This window comes from Carassius auratus, unplaced genomic scaffold, assembly GCF_003368295.1.
Source record: "Carassius auratus strain Wakin unplaced genomic scaffold, ASM336829v1 scaf_tig00009729, whole genome shotgun sequence".
In the NCBI taxonomy this organism is placed as follows: domain Eukaryota; kingdom Metazoa; phylum Chordata; class Actinopteri; order Cypriniformes; family Cyprinidae; genus Carassius; species Carassius auratus.
Genome location: NW_020524068.1, coordinates 266,935 through 286,350, shown reverse-complemented (window position 1 = coordinate 286,350; position 19,416 = coordinate 266,935). Strand labels below are relative to the sequence as shown.

At 37.3% G+C, this 19,416-nt stretch overlaps 1 protein-coding gene and 1 long non-coding RNA gene across 4 annotated transcripts in view; one reads left to right on the top strand and one right to left on the bottom strand.

Annotated features, from left to right (window-relative positions):
• Positions 1-244: 244 nt before the first annotated feature.
• On the bottom strand, positions 245-4,895 carry LOC113072646 (uncharacterized). Its single transcript, XR_003280324.1, has 7 exons — positions 4,794-4,895; positions 4,650-4,693; positions 4,191-4,317; positions 3,948-4,039; positions 2,940-3,043; positions 875-995; positions 245-313 (listed from the first exon to the last, which is right to left on the bottom strand). It is a non-coding gene; the product is annotated as an uncharacterized LOC113072646 (long non-coding RNA).
• A 6,277-nt stretch (positions 4,896-11,172) lies between these two features.
• LOC113072650 (integrin alpha-X) overlaps positions 11,173-19,416 on the top strand; it is a 116,468-nt gene continuing 108,224 nt past the window's right edge. For all 3 annotated transcript variants that reach the window (XR_003280325.1, XM_026245628.1, XM_026245627.1), the window contains exons 1-4: positions 11,173-11,377; positions 11,827-11,947; positions 12,292-12,386; positions 14,215-14,270. Coding sequence is in view for 2 of the 3 variants with exons in the window: in XM_026245628.1 (XP_026101413.1) it covers positions 11,269-11,377; positions 11,827-11,947; positions 12,292-12,386; positions 14,215-14,270 (381 nt within the window). In the remaining variant the exon portion in view is untranslated. The remainder of the gene's footprint in view (positions 11,378-11,826; positions 11,948-12,291; positions 12,387-14,214; positions 14,271-19,416) is intronic.

Genomic DNA, 19,416 nt, shown 5'->3' with positions numbered 1-19,416 from the left:
AATAGTTTTCGTTGCACTTTTATATTGGTTCTGATTTGAATGTTTAACTGATAGCTGGTAATTAGGCCATTAATTAATATAAGTAAATAATTTAAATTATTAATACAAACTGTACACAGGTTTTGTCAAGAATATAATGTTTTTATTTATTTAAACTTCATACCAAACCAAAATTATTCACAGAATACTCAACATAGCTGGAATTAACACAAAACCTTGACATTACATTTTATTTTAATTATTGTTATTCATTAATGCATTATAGAAATGCAGGAACTATGAACTGTTTTTGTGGCTTGTAGCTGTCTCAGACCTGCAAAAAAAAAAAGGAAAAAAAGGGACAATTCATTAGGACAATGTACCACATTACCAGTATGTGAGATTATCCATACATATATTTATATGGCAGTCTCAAAAAAGTTATTGATTTTTCTTTCATGCCTAAAATCATTAGGATTTAAAAAAAGATAATGTTCCATGAATATATTTTGTAAATTCCCTACCATAAATGTATCAACTTAATTTTTTATTAATAAAATGCTTTGCTCTGGATTTGAAATATTTTTCACAATATTTAGATTTTTTAGCACCATCAGATTCCAGATTTTCAAATAGTTGTATCTCAGACAAATATTGTCCTCCTAACAAACCATACATCAATGGAAAACTTATTTAGTATTATTATTGAAATAAAAATCTAAAAAATAAAATAAAAACAATTATCCTTGTAACTGGTTTTGTGGTCCAGTTTCACAAATAGGCTTGAATAATTACATTATCTACTTTTTATGGTGCATAGTCTCTACTCACTTCGAGTCATATTAGATAAGAGGTTGTAGCAATTCCATTCGGATATGGATATGCAAACACTTACCACTGACAGTTTTATCTGGTTTATGTCACTGATCTCCTCATCCAGGTATTTCCGTACACTTAGGAGGCGTTTATTTCCTATAAGGTGTGACCTTTTTTCTTCAGCTTCTGAGACAGACACTCTTGTTTTGAACACACACATACACACGCACGCACACACACACACACGCACACACATAAACAAAAATTGAAATTCAAGAACTGATGGACTAATCTCAGACTTTAAATCTGACCACTCTCAAGTGGAAATTAAGTAGCATATGTGACCTGTGCTGGCAAAGTTAGTCACAATGAGCAAAAATCAGTTGAGGTTTTTTTTCTCATTAAAAAGTCCTTCAAAATGATGTATAACTGTATATATATATATATATAAAATGACTGAGCTACACCCGTTTGAAGTTGAAAGAGTTGGCAAAGTCAACTCTTTTCTATTTTCTAAAGGTTCCAAACCAAAATCACTGAGCAACATTGCATCTTTTCCTGCAGTTCTTTTCTTAATAATAATTCAATTTTTTATTTTACATCCGAACAAAAGCATTCAAGTAAGAAAAACTAATAATCAAATGTAAAATCCCTTTATTCATTACAAATAAATTAATTATTAAAACTATAAAAGCAGTTCAATTAGTCATTCTGTGTATACAGGTGCTCGTCATATAATTAGAATATCATAATTTCAATTCAAAAAGTGAAACCTGTATATTATATTCATTCATTACACACAGACTGATATATTTATTTATATCTGACAACTAAGGAAAATCCCAAATTCATTATCTTAGAAAATTAGAGTATAACTTAAGACCAATACAAAGAAAGGATTTTTGGAAATCTTGGCCAACTGAAAAGTATGAGTATGTACAGCACTCAATACTTAGTTGAGGCTCCTTTCCCCTGAATGACTGCAGCAGTGTGGTGTGGCATGGAGTCGATCAGTCTGTGGCACTGCTCAGGTGTTATGAGACCAGGTTGCTCTGATAGTGGCCTTCAGCTCTTCTGCATTCTTGGGTCTGATATATCACTACTCAGCAGCAGTACAGTCCTTTCTGAAGCGAGACACTTCTGGTTCTGTCTGTTGTTCAAGAGTGGCTTGACACAAGGAATGCGACAGCTGAAACCCATGTCTTGCATACGTCTGTGTGTAGTGGTTCTTGAAGCACTGACTCCAGCTGCAGTCCACTCTTTGTGAATCTCCCCCACATTTTTGAATGGGTTTTGTTTCACAATCCTCTCCAGGGTGCAGTTATCCCTATTGCTTCTACACTTATTTTCTACTACATCTTTTCCTTCCCTTCTCCTCTCTATTAATGTGCTTGGATGCAGAGCTCTGTGAACAGCCAGCCTCTTTAGCAATGACCTTTTGTGTCTTGCCCTCCTTGTGCAAAGTGTCAATAGTCGTCTTTTGGACAACGGTTAAGTCAGCAGTCTTCCCCATGATTGTGTAGCCTACAGAACGAGACTGAGAGACCATTTAAAGGATTTGCAGTTGTTTTGAGTTAATTAGCTGATTAGAGTGTGGCACCAGGTGTCTTCAATATTGAACCTTTTCACAATATTCAAATTTTCGGAGATACTGAATTTGGGATTTTCCTTAGTTGTCAGTTATAAACATCAAAATTAAAAGAAATAAAGATTTGGAATATATCAGTCTGTGTGTAATGAATGAATATAATATACAAGTTTCACTTTTTGAATGGAATTAGTGAAATCAACTTTTTGATGATATTTTAATTATATGACCAGCACCTGTATTTATCAGGATATATATATATAACTGTAATTTGAATGTCGGATTGAAATGAACACTGTTATTAGAGTAGTTAATTGTTAGCATAAGTGCGGCTAATAATAATAATTAAAAAAAATAATAATTAGCATGTTTTTGTGTTTTGCTTTGGTACTAAAATTGGTACGGTGACAACACTAATAGTTAGACCTCGATTAATGTGTTCAGGTGCACTGCAGGTTGGAGCAAAACTCTGCATGTAAGTGGACCTTGAGAGACAATGTTGAGATCTCCTGCAATATGTTCTGAGCATGCACTATAAAGAGGGAGAATGACTTACAACACTGGTGTCCAGTCCTGGGCTGGAGGACCACCGTTCTGCAGAGTTTCTGCTGATCCTTGATCAGCTGCTCAGGTCTGCTTAACTGGGGTTGGAGCTAAACTCTGAAACAAGAGAAGACAACCAATATTATGAAGTAAAAAAAAAAAAAATGATTCAGAAATATGCACAACTTTTGAAAATGCACAAAGATGAGAAGAAAGCTATGTGTTTAATGAGAACTTTCCACTGAAGAATAAGAAGCAATATTAAGTCACAGATGCATTTTTATTAATTCTTATTAATATTGTTTAAATATGTTACAGTAACCTTGTGCTTTATCAATGATTTTCAGTCTCTGAAATAGAAAAGATCTATCAGTGCTGAATGGCATCATACATACATCATATGTAATGATATTTAACAAGAGTTCTAACACTGTGTCGTCACTGGACAGCACAACAAAATACAACAGAGCCTTTTATAATCAGTGATGCTCTCTACACTGGATGCGGCACGAAACAACAAATCACAGACGGTGATCTGATGCCTTTTCCTATTTATGATGTACTGACACAAAGTTTAAATGATTTTTAACAGTCACTTTGGTGTGAGAGTGTGTAGCTTGGAGATAGAGATTTTTTTATGTTTCTGAAATAAGTCTCATGTACACTAAGAAAACTGCATTTATTTGATCATAAATAAAAATGGTAATGTTGTGAAATATTAGTACAATTTCAAATAACTGCTTTATATGTGAATATTTTGTACAATTTTATTCTTGTTTTCACAAAGCATGATTTCTGAAGGATTGTGTGACACTGGAGACTGATGCTGAAAATTCAGCTTTGATCACTTATTAAAACAAACTTAAATAGAAAATAGTTATTAAAAAAATGGTAATTTCACAATTTAACTGTATTTTAATCAAATAAATGCAGCAGTGGTGAGCATAAAAGATGTCTTTGAAATACATGACAAATCTGACCCTTACATTTTTGAATGGTGTATGTTTGACAAATTGCTTACTATTCATGGTTCATAATGTCTAAAAATGTTCTTCGACAGGAGATATGACTAGAGCACAGCCATCAGCATGGAAGAACCTAGGAACATAAGCACTGTCACAGAGACAACAATATTCATTATACAATGCCAGGTATAAGGCATATACTATAGCAGAGGTGAAATGCAGAAAAGAAAAATAATAATTCACAGAATATATAATTTATATAATCATTTACAATAAATATATATATATTTTAGTTTTACTTATTTAGTAATGCTCCTACAGCGTGGACATCAAAATGTGTATGTTTTCATCCTCTCTGTCAGCAGCTCCCTTCAGAAATGTTAAAATCAGGAACTTCTGTGTCATAGAGTTTTTTTTCTGGCACTTCTGAAATCACAGAACAAGTTTGTATTTATGTGTTTACCATGAAAGATCAAAACCTGAAGGTTTCAGTCCATTTTCACGATCTATGTAAGTGAAGTAACGTTATCCGGTTACGTTAGTGCACATTGATTTTAGGATTAAACAGTGGATACATTTAGGGTTAAATTAATTCGGTTAAGTTACGTCCATTCATCCATTGATATATATGGAGAGAGAGAGAGAGAGACAGAGAGAGAGAGAGAGAGCGAGCTCATCTACACACAAGATGACATTAAAAGCCCAAGCTTAATAAATAAGAGCTCATGTCTATCGTTACCTCTTGTATTTAGCCTTACCTTTGAGATGCTAACGGACTTTTTCTGACGACGCTAAACCATTTCTATAAAGTAAATATTAAACGAAAGTGTATAATTTACATGAAATAAAGTGTCAGGAACACTTTAATGTACTATTTGTGTAATTTAATAGACTAAACTTACCTAAAAAAAAAGTGAAACCACATTGAGTGTCAGCGATCAGCTGCTTGACGGTTGGGCTGCCGCCTCGTTTCCATGGTGACGTCCTCAGCTCCAGTTCTGCGCGCGCGCACATTACAGCACGTGGAAGTCACGCAGAATTTCACTGTTATTTCACATCTATTTTTGGGATAAATTTGGACCAAATCCGACAGACAAAACAAAGACCAACTTTTCAAGTCAATTTTGAAGGCCATGACGAGTCGAGTTGATTTAAAAAAAAAAAAAAAAAAAAAAAAAAAAAAAAAAACAATTAAATGAATTAAAAATAACCTTTCCAAATGACGTATGGTGGCAATCCAAGACACTACATACCACCAATAGAAGAAAGCAATTTACCAATAGAGACCCACAGGGACCATTACTGTGACCATTACAACCAACATAATTCCCATTATAACCATTAAAACCATTAAAAATTTTGTAATAGTTTCTATTGTTTGTGTGTTCATTTTTTTTCAGCAGTAGCCTACCCACTAAGACCATTACAGTTTTCCAAAGAAACCACTAAATTTATTGGAGTCATAATGGTTTCTACTGGTGTCCAGTAGATACCACAAGAAGTTTCTAAAGGTGTTCTATTGGTCCTTAATGGTATCCAATAGACAATACACGCCACCAATAGAAAAAAGCAAAGTACCAATAGAGACCCACAGAGACCATTACAGTGTCCATTAAAACCATTAGAATTCCAATAAGAACCATTAAAACCATTACAAATTCTGTAATGGTTTCTATTGTTTTTTTCAGCAGGGTAATTGTAAAATATAACTTAATTCACACCATATTTCTGATACTACCGATCAATCTTATCAGATTAACTTTGATCGTTCACTCTTCCGTGACTGCAGCACACCTGCAAAGCGTTAGCACTCGTTAGCTTGTCATTAGCGTTTTCTTTTCTCCTCTCCTCTCCTCTCTCACGCTGCAGTTTTCCACAAGTTCATCAAACAACCGCAGTAAGAATATTTCATCAAGCACGGTGAGTAATGGCTTCTCCTACAATTGTTATTTGCACCTCTTGCCACATGTACAGTTTATCTATCTCTGTCGCTGATGAGGGATTCACATGTGATAAATGCAGGGAAACAGTTAGGCTGACAGAGAAGATTTCAGAATTAGAGACACGCATCCAAACTTTAATTGAGGACAGTAAGAATGTTAGGGCTCTAGATATGGCTTTGGATGCGTCTAGCTCAGGGATTCCTGTACATTGTCCGGTTCCAGCAGAGCCCCTGCAGCAGGGCAACTGGGTGACGGTGAGGCAGCGTAGTCGTGGGTCAAAACACCGCTCTTCTGTTCCGATCAAAACATTAAACAGGTTCTCCCCACTCAGTGATGCACCCACTGAGAAACCTGATGAAAGTGCTCTAGTTATTGGCGATTCTATTGTACGGAACGTGAATATAGAGACACCAGCCACCATAGTCAAATGTTTACCGGGAGCCAGAGCGCCTGACATCTTGGCAAATTTAAAAGTGCTGGCTAATGCTAAACGTAAATACAGTAAGATTGTTATTCATGCCGGCGCTAATGATGTTCGACTTCGCCAGTCGGAGATCACTAAAAATAACTTTAAAGAGGTGTGTGAACTTGCAAGCACGATGTCAGACACTGTAATATGCTCTGGTCCCCTCCATGCTTACCGTGAAGATGAGATGCATAGCAGATTGTCATCACTCAATGGCTGGATGTCTAAGTGGTGCCCACAGAATAACATAGGTTTCATAGACAATTGGACGAGCTTTTGGGGCAGACCTGACCTGTTTAAAAGAGATGGTCTTCATCCCTCCCGGGGTGGAGCTGCTCTTCTCTCTAGAAATATGGCAAATAGTCTTAGTGTTTATACTTGACTAACTGGGGCCCAGGTCAGGAAGCAGACAGACTGGCTAAACCGACCGTCTGCTAGCTGCCTCCCGTCACAGAGGTCAGTTAATTCTCAGCACATAGAGACTCTTTCACCTAGATATCACACTATAGAGACTGTGTCTGTTCCACGAACTAGAAAATACAAAAAACGTCCAAACCAAGTTAAGGTTAACAATTTAATTGAGGTTCAACAAATAAAAAACAAATGCAATATGGATAAACAAATGATAAAGATTGGCTTATTGAATATCAGATCCATTTCTACGAAAACACTTTTTGTAAATAATATGATAACTGATCATAATATAGATGTGCTCTGCTTGACAGAAACCTGGCTAAAACCTGATGATTACATTATTTTAAATGAGTCCACCCCCCAAGATTATTGTTATAAACACCAGCCGCGTCTAAAAGGCAAAGGGGGAGGTGTTGCTTCAATTTATAATAACGTTTTCAGGATTTCTCAGAGGGCAGGCTTCAAGTATAACTCGTTTGAAGTAATGGTGCTTCATATAACATTATCCAGAGAAACCAATGTTAATGATAAATCCCCTGTTATGTTTGTACTGGCTACTGTATACAGGCCACCAGGGCACCATACAGACTTTATTAAAGAGTTTGGTGATTTTACATCCGAGTTAGTTCTGGCTGCAGATAAAGTCTTAATAGTTGGTGATTTTAATATCCATGTCGATAATGAAAAAGATGTATTGGGATCAGCATTTATAGACATTCTGAACTCTATTGGTGTTAGACAACACGTTTCAGGACCTACTCATTGTCGAAATCATACTCTAGATTTAATACTGTCACATGGAATTGATGTTGATAGTGTTGAAATTATTCAGCCAAGTGATGATATCTCAGATCATTATTTAGTTCTGTGTAAACTTCATATAGCCAAAATTGTAAATTCTACTTCTTGTTACAAGTATCGAAGAACCATCACTTCTACCACAAAAGACTGCTTTTTAAGTTATCTTCCTGATGTATCCGAATTCCTTAGCATATCCAAAACCTCAGAACAACTTGATGATGTAACAGAAACTATGGACTCTCTCTTTTCTAGCACTTTAAATACAGTTGCTCCTTTACGCTTAAGAAAGGTTAAGGAAAACAGTTTGACACCATGGTATAATGAGCATACTCGCACCCTAAAGAGAGCAGCCCGAAAAATGGAGCGCAGCTGGAGGAAAACAAAACTAGAGGTATTTCGTATTGCTTGGCGGGAAAGTAGCATATCCTACCGAAAAGCATTAAAAACTGCTAGATCTGATTACTTTTCTTCTCTTTTAGAAGAAAACAAACATAACCCCAGGTATTTATTCAATACAGTGGCTAAATTAACGAAAAATAAAGCCTCAACAAGTGTTGACATTTCCCAACACCACAGCAGTAATGACTTTATGAACTACTTTACTTCTAAAATCGATACTATTAGAGATAAAATTGCAACCATTCAGCCGTCAGCTACAGTTTCGCATCAGACAGTGCACTATAGACCCCCTGAGGAACAGTTCCACTCATTCTCTACTATAGGAGAGGAAGAATTGTATAAACTTGTTAAATCATCTAAACTTACAACATGTATGTTAGACCCTATACCATCTAAGCTCCTAAAAGAGGTGCTTCCAGAAGTCATAGGTCCTCTTCTGACTATTATTAATTCCTCATTGTTATTAGGACATGTCCCCAAAACCTTCAAACTGGCTGTTATTAAGCCTCTCATAAAAAAGCCACAACTTGACCCCAGAGAACTAGTTAATTATAGACCAATCTCGAATCTCCCTTTTCTGTCCAAGATACTAGAAAAGGTGGTATCCTCACAATTATATTCCTTCTTAGAGAAAAATGGTATATGTGAGGATTTCCAGTCAGGATTTAGACCGTATCATAGTACTGAAACTGCTCTCCTTAGAGTTACAAATGATCTGCTCTTATCATCTGATCGTGGGTGTATCTCTCTATTAGTTTTATTGGATCTTAGTGCTGCGTTTGACACAATTGACCACAACATTCTTTTGCATAGACTTGAACACTTTGTTGGCATCAGTGGAAGTGCATTAGCATGGTTTAAATCGTACTTATATGACCGCCATCAGTTCGTAGCAGTGAATGAAGATGTATCATCGATCACAAGTGCAGTATGGAGTACCTCAAGGCTCAGTTCTAGGGCCGCTACTCTTCACGCTTTATATGTTACCCTTGGGAGATATCATCAGGAAACATGGTGTTAGCTTTCACTGTTATGCTGATGATACGCAGCTCTATATTTCCTCGCAGCCCGGTGAAACACACCAATTTGAAAAACTAATGGAATGCATAGTCGATATAAAAAATTGGATGACGAGTAATTTCTTACTGCTAAATTCAGAAAAAACAGAGGTGTTAATCATAGGGCCTAAAAACTCTACTTGTAATAACCTAGAACACTGTCTAAGACTTGATGGTTGCTCTGTCAATTCTTCGTCATCAGTTAGGAACCTAGGTGTGCTACTTGATCGCAATCTTTCCTTAGAAAGCCACGTTTCTAGCATTTGTAAAACTGCATTTTTCCATCTCAAAAATATATCTAAATTACGGCCTATGCTCTCAATGTCAAATGCAGAAATGTTAATCCATGCATTTATGACTTCAAGGTTAGACTACTGTAATGCTTTATTGGGTGGTTGTTCTGCACGCTTGGTAAACAAACTACAGCTAGTCCAAAATGCAGCAGCAAGAGTTCTTACTAGAACCAGGAAGTATGACCATATTAGCCCGGTCCTGTCCACACTGCACTGGCTCCCTATCAAACATCGTATAGATTTTAAAATATTGCTTATTACTTATAAAGCCCTGAATGGTTTAGCACCTCAGTATTTGAATGAGCTCCTTTTACATTATACTCCTCTACGTCCGCTACGTTCTCAAAACTCAGGCAATTTGATAATACCTAGAATATCAAAATCAACTGCGGGCGGCAGATCCTTTTCCTATTTGGTGCCTAAACTCTGGAATAACCTACCTAACATTGTTCGGGAGGCAGACACACTCTTGCAGTTTAAATCTAGATTAAAGACCCATCTCTTTAACCTGGCATACACATAACATACTAATATGCTTTTAATATCCAAATCCGTTAAAGGATTTTTAGGCTGCATTAATTAGGTAAACTGGAACCGGAACACTTCACATAACACCGTACTTTCTACATCATTAGAAGAATGGCATCTACGCTAATATTTGTCTGTTTCTCTCTTGTTCCGAGGTCACCGTGGCCACCAGATCCAGTCTGTGTCCAGATCAGAGGGTCACTGCAGTCACCCAGATCCAGTACGTATCCAGACCAGATGGTGGATCAGCACCTAGAAAGGACCTCTACTGCCCTGAAAGACAGCGGAGACCAGGACAACTAGAGCCCCAGATACAGATCCCCTGTAAAGACCTTGTCTCAGAGGAGCACCAGGACAAGACCACAGGAAACAGATGATTCTTCTGCACAATCTGACTTTGCTGCAGCTTGGAATTGAACTACTGGTTTCGTCTGGTCAGAGGAGAACTGGCACCCCAACTGAGCCTGGTTTCTCCCAAGGTTTTTTTCTCCATTCTGTCACCGATGGAGTTTCGGTTCCTTGCCGCTGTCGCCTCTGGCTTGCTTAGTTGGGGTCACTTCATCTACAGCGATATCGTTGACTTGATTGCAAATTAAAACAGACACTATTTCAACTGAACAGAGATGACATCAATGAATTCAATGATGAACTGCCTTTAACTATCATTTTGCATTATTGAGACACTGTTTTCCAAATGAATGTTGTTCAGTGCTTTGGCGCAATGTATTTTGTTTAAAGCACTATATAAATAAAGGTGATTGATTGATTGATTGATAAGTATTGTAGATGAGCACATCCAATCTCAAAATCTCGTTTTGAGGTCTCGCGTGGTTCTGTGTGATTTGAACAACTTCAAGTTACGCCTCCTACTTCAAGTTACGCCCACTTCAAGTTACGCCCCCGTCTTGCAGTCTGCAGACAGACCCTTCTCGTCTGGTCTGGTCCAGGCACAACACAAGTGTGACTGCCGAATGAACATTACCAGAGGGTTAAACGTACATCGAAATGATTGCTTTTAAATTAATTTTCATTCAAGTCAGAAATATAACATGAACCCAATAACATCAACATAAGCCAATGAGTAATTTATTAGGGTCATAACAGGTAGAAAGAGCATTTAACATTTAACACCCTGTACGCCTTTCACTAGTTTACAACATAATACTCTTTGGATATCTACCTTGGTAGTATCATGTCTTTTAGACATTTTGGAAAGTGCAGGATTGTGTGAGTTTGTTAGGTGTCAGTAGAGACTTGATTCTTTACTGCTGCATATCTGCATCTGCTCACTGGCTGCTGGTTGGTTTCATCGCCCTTCACTGAACTTTCTCATGATTCACCCCCACATGATGTTTCACATCAAAATAACATAGCAGCTTTGTTTCACTTCACTTTCACTCTGGAACTTACGTACTGTGAACGTGTTTGCTTTCACTCAGATAATTCCTCTTCATCCTCTATAATCACCTTCGAATATGAACAATTATCCATTTAAATCTGTTGGGGATCCTAAACCATTATCATGCTGTATCTTTCAACTATGTCAAGCTTTTTTTATATATATTTTTTTCGGATTTCTCCTGTGTAAGTAACCGATTTTGCTTATTATGTTTTTGAAATACAGTGTTCCTAAAAGTTTTTGAAAACTTATGTCACACTTGATATTGTATGAATAACATTAAGTGGATCATCAGAACTACAACTGTGGTTACTCTGCTTGAGGTTTCTGTATGCGTAGCTAGTGTATGTATAGCCTACTCCAAACACTTTATAGAACAATATTTTATTGTAGTTTATTTTTTTTTAAACACAGTAATGTATTATATTATGAATGTTTTTTTCAGAATTTATATCTATTTCCCACAAAAACAACGATTGTTCTTTTTACCATATATATAGACACACAGAAAGAGAGAGAGAGAGAGAGAGATAGAGAGAGAGAGATCACACGTTGCCACATGTGCTGAAAAGAGGCATTAAAAATGTGTAAAAAGACAAATGGTCTTAATTGTCCTGACTTCTGTATCTTCCAGTGGCACGTCATTCCTTGGGGTTCAGTTTAGAGACACTGAATCCAAGAGTTTTCACTGCTCCTGAGGTAGGCTCTCATTTTGGCCATCAGGTTTGTCATTTTGGACCTACGCAAGGAGACAGGTGAGGCCTGCATTTTAATAAGGTCGAAATAACTCTTTATGGTAATGACCAAATTTAGAGATTATTTTACATTATTATTTTATATTGTGACCAAAATCACTCATTCCTAACTCTATATAAATGACCACAAAAAGTTTGTGTCTGTTTACTGGAAAATTATGAGGTTATAATTCATAATCCACAGTCAGGAAATCTTCTAAAATGTTTTAAAATTTCCTTCTCCCTAAGTACATCTCTGAATCATCATATACAGACATTAATACAGTTGCAGTAATGTTGCGTTAATGTCCTGTTGAAACACTGCATTTCCTTCCTTTACAATAATTGTCTTGTTCCCTTTTTAGTGTGTTAGTGACGGCACCTAACCTTCATAATGGAACTGGTGGTCTTTATAGGTGTTCTTACAGTGGTAATCAGTGTATGCTGCTCCCAGTGACAGGTGATATTGCTCAACACCATTACACTACATAAAACACTAAAACAATTATAATCTTAAATCAAATTTAACCACTCTTTTCTTTTCTATCATATCCAAAAAAAAAAAAAAAAAGTTACTCAGTTAGTCTAGTACGTGTTCTGTACTAGACTAACTGAGACTCTTCATGGCACTTGTATACTGTTGTTGTTCTCTTGTTGGTCTGATTGCTTCTATTGTTCTCATTTGTAAGTTGCTTTGGATAAAAGCAACTGCTAAATGATTAAATGTAAATGTCAATTTTGCATGTACATCATTATAATACTGTATTATGCTTCAAAGCTTACTAGAAGCAACCAACATTTTGGATATCTCCTTTATCTGACCTATCCATTTCAGGGAAAGACGTTCTTCTTATAACAGAGAGATACCAACATCAGCAGCACATTATAGAGGAGTTTTTATGACCGTCAATCACTGTTTGCAATTACAATTAATGACAAATTCCACAAAAATGTACAGGTCTTTTTGTTTTGGTCATGGGTTGGAGCAGTAGTTGGTATTAGGTGTTCAAAATGGGCCCACCAGCAATAATATCAGGCCCACAGGCAAATTATTTTGATGACATCTGGTTCTGAAATAGATTTATCTCATGACAGCAACAGCTACTCACAGAGTATGTGAGCATGCGGGGTGGAGCGCTGAGTGGAGTGGTGTGATTTTGAAAGGACCAAGGGGTGGATTCAAAAGTGTGCTCCACCACCACTCAATTACAAATTGTAATTGGTTAAATTAATATTATCTTAAAAATATGTATGTTTTAAGCATATGATTATGCACAAACTAAGCTCACTTATCTGATAGAATATTTTCATTTAACAAACTTGCTTAATCATTGTTATACATTGTTAACTGTGACTTTCTCACTGTGAAACACATATTGCTTTAACTCTGATATATTGTATATCTTGCCTAATCTCTTATGAAGTCATATTATTTAGTTAAGGTTAAATACATTTACCAACACCATCAGATTAATGTATAACTGCTCTGCTGTGTTTTGGTTTGACCTCAGCTTGGTTCTTTCATATCCACTTTTGTGAGATAGAAAATATGAAAGTCATCACATGTATTTTAATGGGGTTTTTTTCTTAGTAATACAAACAAAAAAGTAATTGATATATTGGACCCACTTTATATTAAGTGGCCTTAACTACTATGTACTTACATTTTAATTAATAATTTAGTACAATGTACTTATTCTGTACATACATGTTTTTACATTGTACTTATATTAAAAAAAAAACTACATGTAATTACATCTGTATTTAATTTCTGTAATTACATTTATAATTACACTGTTGACCCATACTTTACACCTTAACCCACCCTTAAACTTACCCATACCTCCAACCCTCTCCCTAACTTTACCCCTATCCCACCTCAATAGCAGCAAAAGTGTTTTAAAATACAATATGAACACAATAAGTACATTGTACTTATTTTTTTATGTAAGTACATAGTAGTTAAGGCCACCTAATATAAAGTGGGACCTATATTTATTTATTTGTTTACTTACAGCTTTGACATCGAGAACTATGAGGAATAGATTATTTCCTCACTCAAAAAGAGGAAGTAAATCTCCAAAGTTTGTGTCAAAGTTTCAACACTGCATTTTACTGAAAAAAAAAGTCCCCGAAAAGTCCTTACACATGGCTCTTAACACAACACTATTTCTTGTAAAGTTGGAACATATTGTGAAAGATGCCATACAAATGCATATAAACTATAAAAGGTGTGTTTTAAAGTTTCTGGTATTTGAATTAAATGCTAAATTTGATTTCACTTTCAGTTGATCCAGGCATTGCGTTAGGTTTGGCTCTCACCTGTGATGATGCTCAAGCTTTGGTAAGTAGTGTTGATTATTATGGCAGTGGTAAAAACAAGTTGAGTAAGAGGTGAATAAAATGCATTTGTCCTGATGCATGCTTAAATGAATAAATGTTTCCGCAGGCTGACTTTCTGTATGAGGCATTCAATGTAGTAAATTTCTTAAATGAAAAGAAAACCTGACTTAAAACAAAAAAATATATATACTGCTTACAGGTTCGATCTTATAGCTTCATGTGTATGCTCTTGCACCAGCACAAAAGTGCCAGACTCTAACCAGAGTCAGAAGTGCCAGACTGTCCTTGCAAAGTTGAAACTGCCCCACCTTATAGAAACAGCCTTTCTGCCTCTGATGCATTGTTGGCTTGTCTGCATGTTCAGGAAACAATCCTCATCCTCCATAAAATGTGTTTTTCTGTAACAGTGTTGTAAATATAACTTAACCACTGATTTGAAGTTGTGTCCTCTTTTGGAAGGCCAAACAAAGTAGTTTCACTTTCACAACTAAACACACAGCAACTCCACAACATGGTGCCGGTTGCAAAATTCACTGCGTTTACATGGACACTACTAATCCGATCGTAATAGGACTAGAAGCACAATAAGAATAAAAGAAAAATCACATGTAAACATGTAAATCGGATAGAATTGGCCAGATCCGGCAAAATTTTGATCGGATTGTAAGGGGTGGTTTATTCCTTTTGTAATCTGAGCTAGAGGACATGTAAACACTTGATCGGATTGAACACCGAAACTGGAAAGTAGTGCACATGCGCAGTGATGTAGAAATAGCGTAATGACGTATGACGCGTGGAGCGAGCTGTTCTTCCTGGTGAATAAAGTGTCATAAATACAGTAAGTGTCCTCTCATTATAAAACTCCCCTTTCACTCAGCGTATGTGAAGTGGAATAGGACCACATCCCACCAGTCCTTTTTTAAGACTCTAATCAACAGACAACTAGTATTGGGTGCGGGTTTGGGTGCAGGAAGGGGCACTTTTACACCTTTTTTTTTTTTTTTTGAGTAACGTTAAGCAGCACAACACTTCATGTGCTGGTCATCGCCTAATTAGGACCCGAAGCAGATAAATATCACGTGTGCCTTTTAAAACAGTATGCATCAGCAGCGGGAAACTCTGTATATTCATGCAGTGTGCGCATGTCAAAAGAGTAAATCCGATCAAAAGCTTGTGACATGTAAACGCGCATATCAACCCAATCACTTTATTCAGCGTTCATGTAAACACTATGTTCGGATTCATCAATCAAACTGAATTAATTCCGATGGAAGAAAAAAGTGTCCATGTAAACGGACCTAGTGAGAATGAAAGTTCTGCTTTCTTTGTGTGAACATTTGGGCAGTTTTATGCAAATCTTTCCACATTGTGACTTAGACATGTGAAGTGGTGTTAGAATGAGCCTTTTTAGGAGGGCATGTTTGTCTTAACTTTTATAAAGAATTTTTCTTAGGATTCGAGATTTTAGTCTTTAGTATTTAGTCTAACTTTACAGAGCTTGTAACATTCCAAACAGAACGGAAAAAATAAATCACACCATATGACCCCTTTTAGTTTCTACCAGGCCTAAAAGTCTACCCCTTACTTCCAGGGAGGCCAAAGAATGGCCAACGCCCTGTCTGCTAAAGGCATAATTTCTGGCTCAAGACATTTTAGGTTTCTAAAAAAAGGAAGGAAATTGCTAAAGGAAAGGTAACAATCACCTTCTTATAATCATGAGCTTCATCTTTCAAACTTAATGTAAAGACAGTTAATAATGTCCTCAGTTTTACCATCAGTTCAAGTCCGAAAGGGGAACAGAGTCACATGACAGGCACACTGATGAAGCTCGTATGTGTTTGCACTCCATGACACAAGCCATGGACGGTTAAGACAGCTGCCTCTATGATGTGACCCTGTCTCTTTTTCTCATACACATACACAAGCTCTCTCTATCACAAACACACAATGCTCCAATCTCAGAATTTGAACAGTCAGTAACAAATACTTAAACTAATAACAAAACATACTTACAGTACCTTATTCAGAAGTGCCAGATTCTTGTAGCAAAGTCAGAATTACCTCCTCTACTACAGTAGGTTCATGAAAATACATTGCTGTTCTGTTGTAACTCGTTCACATATCGCGTCTTTTGCATGCTCAAGTTCGTTATATCAAATGTAGGCGTGCGGTATGCGCACTCATAATGGAAGCGACGTGGCAGCGATGCGCACGCGGTGCGACAAGCAAATTTTTTCCAGGCGCGTCCACACCGCATTGAGTTAATTTCCGCGTCTTCATGGAGAGAGCAGGTCATGGTTGCTTAGTAACGACAGACTCCTCAAGAGCGCAAGTGCCCGAAGGATTTGGGGAAAAAATAATCAGAAAATGGCGTGCCTAGTGTTTTCCATGCGTTTTTAGATGTGATATGTGAACGGACCCTTACAGTACGAAAACTCCTGCTTAATACAAAGAGTGACGATGGCGGAGACAGCTAAACTTTCCAAAGTCTGGTTACACTTCACTAGAGTTGATGCAGACAACGCTGGTTGTCATAAGCGCAACAACATTTTTTGCATGTAAGGGCGGAAACACAAGCAATCAGTCAAAGCATCTTTCAAAAGTGCATTATGTGCAGACCGAGAAATGCAAAGTTTTCGACTGCCTAACACAACACAATGTAACACAACACAAAGTACCGATAAGAATACCGTTAAAGTACCGGACCGTTAAGCAGTATCGGTAAGAGTAGTAATACCTTTAAAACCTTAGCAATACCCATCCCTATCGGCACGAAAACAATAAGGCGTTAAATTCTAATATAACAGTTGCCTAAAAAAAACTCACAGTGGAGGCTGAGCTAGAATATTTTAAACTCACGTGCGAATGGGTTAAATGTTGTAATTATGTACATTATATATATAAAAATTATATATATAATAATAGTCGGATCACTTCCTCCTCACTCCTAACCTCAACATATGGTCCCTGACACATCACTTACCCCTCCACACGTCATCTTTCGACGTAACCTAGGCACACTTTCACCCTCCTGGCTTTCTGCAATAGTTTCATCTTCACTTCCTTCCCCTAAACTGTTTGCATCTTTGGATGCTAACAGTGCTACTGATACTTTCTGCTCCACTCTTACATCTTGTTTAGACACTGTTTGCCCCATATCTTCCAGGCCAGCCCGTAACACCCATTCTGTCCCTTGGTTATCTGATGATCTACGCAAACACCGTTCTAAGCTTAAAACTGCTGAAAGGGTGTGGCGCAAATCCAAAAATACTACTGACCTTAATTTGTATCAGTTACTTCTATATTCTATCTCTGCTAATGTCTCCACTGCTAAATTGACATACTACCATAATTAAAAATTTGTCTAACTCTCGCTTGCTTTTTAAAACATTTTCCTCACTTCTTTGTCCTCCTACTCCCCCTCCTGCTTCATCTCTAATAGCTGACGACTTTGCAACATTTTTCATTAATAATATTAAACACATTAGTGCACAATTTTCCACACCACAATCAGTCAAGCTCATATCACCAGCAAACTTACACTCATTTACATCCTTCTCTTCACACTCTGAGGCAGAAGTCTCAAAACTCATCCTTTCTAATCACCCTACAACTTGCCCACTTGATCCTATTCCATCTCCACTCCTTCAAGTCATTTCTCCTGCAGTTGTACCTGCACTTACTCACATCATCAACACATCCCTCCACACTGGTGTTTTTCCCTCATCATTTAGACAGTTACGTAAAACTCCACTCCTTAGAAACCCAACCTCAACCCATCTCTTTTAGAGAACTACAGACCAGATTCCCTTCTTCCTTTCATTGCAAAAACACTTGAACGAGCTGTGTTCAACCAAATCTCTATATTTCCCACACACAACAACCTCCTTGACAGCAAGGCAAGGGCGGAATCCAAATCTTTAGGACTTATCCTGCTTGATCTTTCCACTGCTTTTGACACGGGTAACCACCTCCTATCAACCCTACTGGCAAAAGGCATCTCAGGAAACACACTTACTGGTTTGAGTCTTACCTATCAGATAGGTCCTTCAAAGTAGCTTGGAGAGGTGAGGTGTCCAAGTCAAAACATCTAACTACTGGGGTGCCTCAGGGCTCAGTTCTTGGATCACTTCTCCTCTCTGTCTACATGGCAATATTAGGTACTGTCATTCAGAAACATGGCTTTTCATACCACTGCTATGCTGATGACACTCAACTCTACCTCTCATTCTATCCTGATGATCCAATGGTAGCTATTCACATCTCAGCTTGTCTAACAGACATTTCTTCCTGGATGATGGACCATCACCTTCAACTCAACCTTGCTAAGATAGAACTGCTTTTGATTCCAGCAAACCCATAGTTTCATCACAATTTCACCATCAAGTTAGGCACATCAACCATAACTCCTTCAAAAACATCTAGAAGCCTTGGAGTTATGATCGATGATCAGCTGACTTTCTCAGAGCACATTTCTAAAACTGTCCGATCCTGCAGATTTGCTTTCTTCAACATCAAGAAGATCAATCCCTTTCTTTCGGAACATGCTGCACAACTCCTTGTTCAAGCTCTTGTTCTGTCCAGGCTGGACTATTGCAATGCCCTCTTGGCAGGACTTCCAGCCAATTCTATCAAACCTTTACAATTAATTCAGAACGCGGCAGCAAGATTAATTTTTAATGAGCCGAAAAGAATACATGTCACACCTCTGTTTATCAATTTGCACTGGCTTCCAATAGCTGCTTGCATAACATTCAAGGCATTGATGTTTGCCTACAAAACTACCACTGGCTCTGCACCCATTTACCTAAATTAATTACTTCAGACTTATGTACCCTCTAGAAGCTTGCGTTCTGCAAGTGAACGTCACTTTATTGTGCCATCCCAAATAAACACAAAGTCACTATAACGATATAATGTTCGTAATCAACGGGAAGAAGGAGGCGGGAACCGGCGCACAATCAAAACATTTTAATAATTCAAAAATAAACACAAAACAGCGCACCAGCCCCTCACGGACGACTGGTGCGCACAAAATAAAAAGCAAACATAAAATAATGGCCCAGGCCTGGTCCTCTCTCGTCCTTCACTATAGTCGCTCCTGTTTTATCCTTCCATCTCCTACGTGGGACTCGATACTGGCGGTG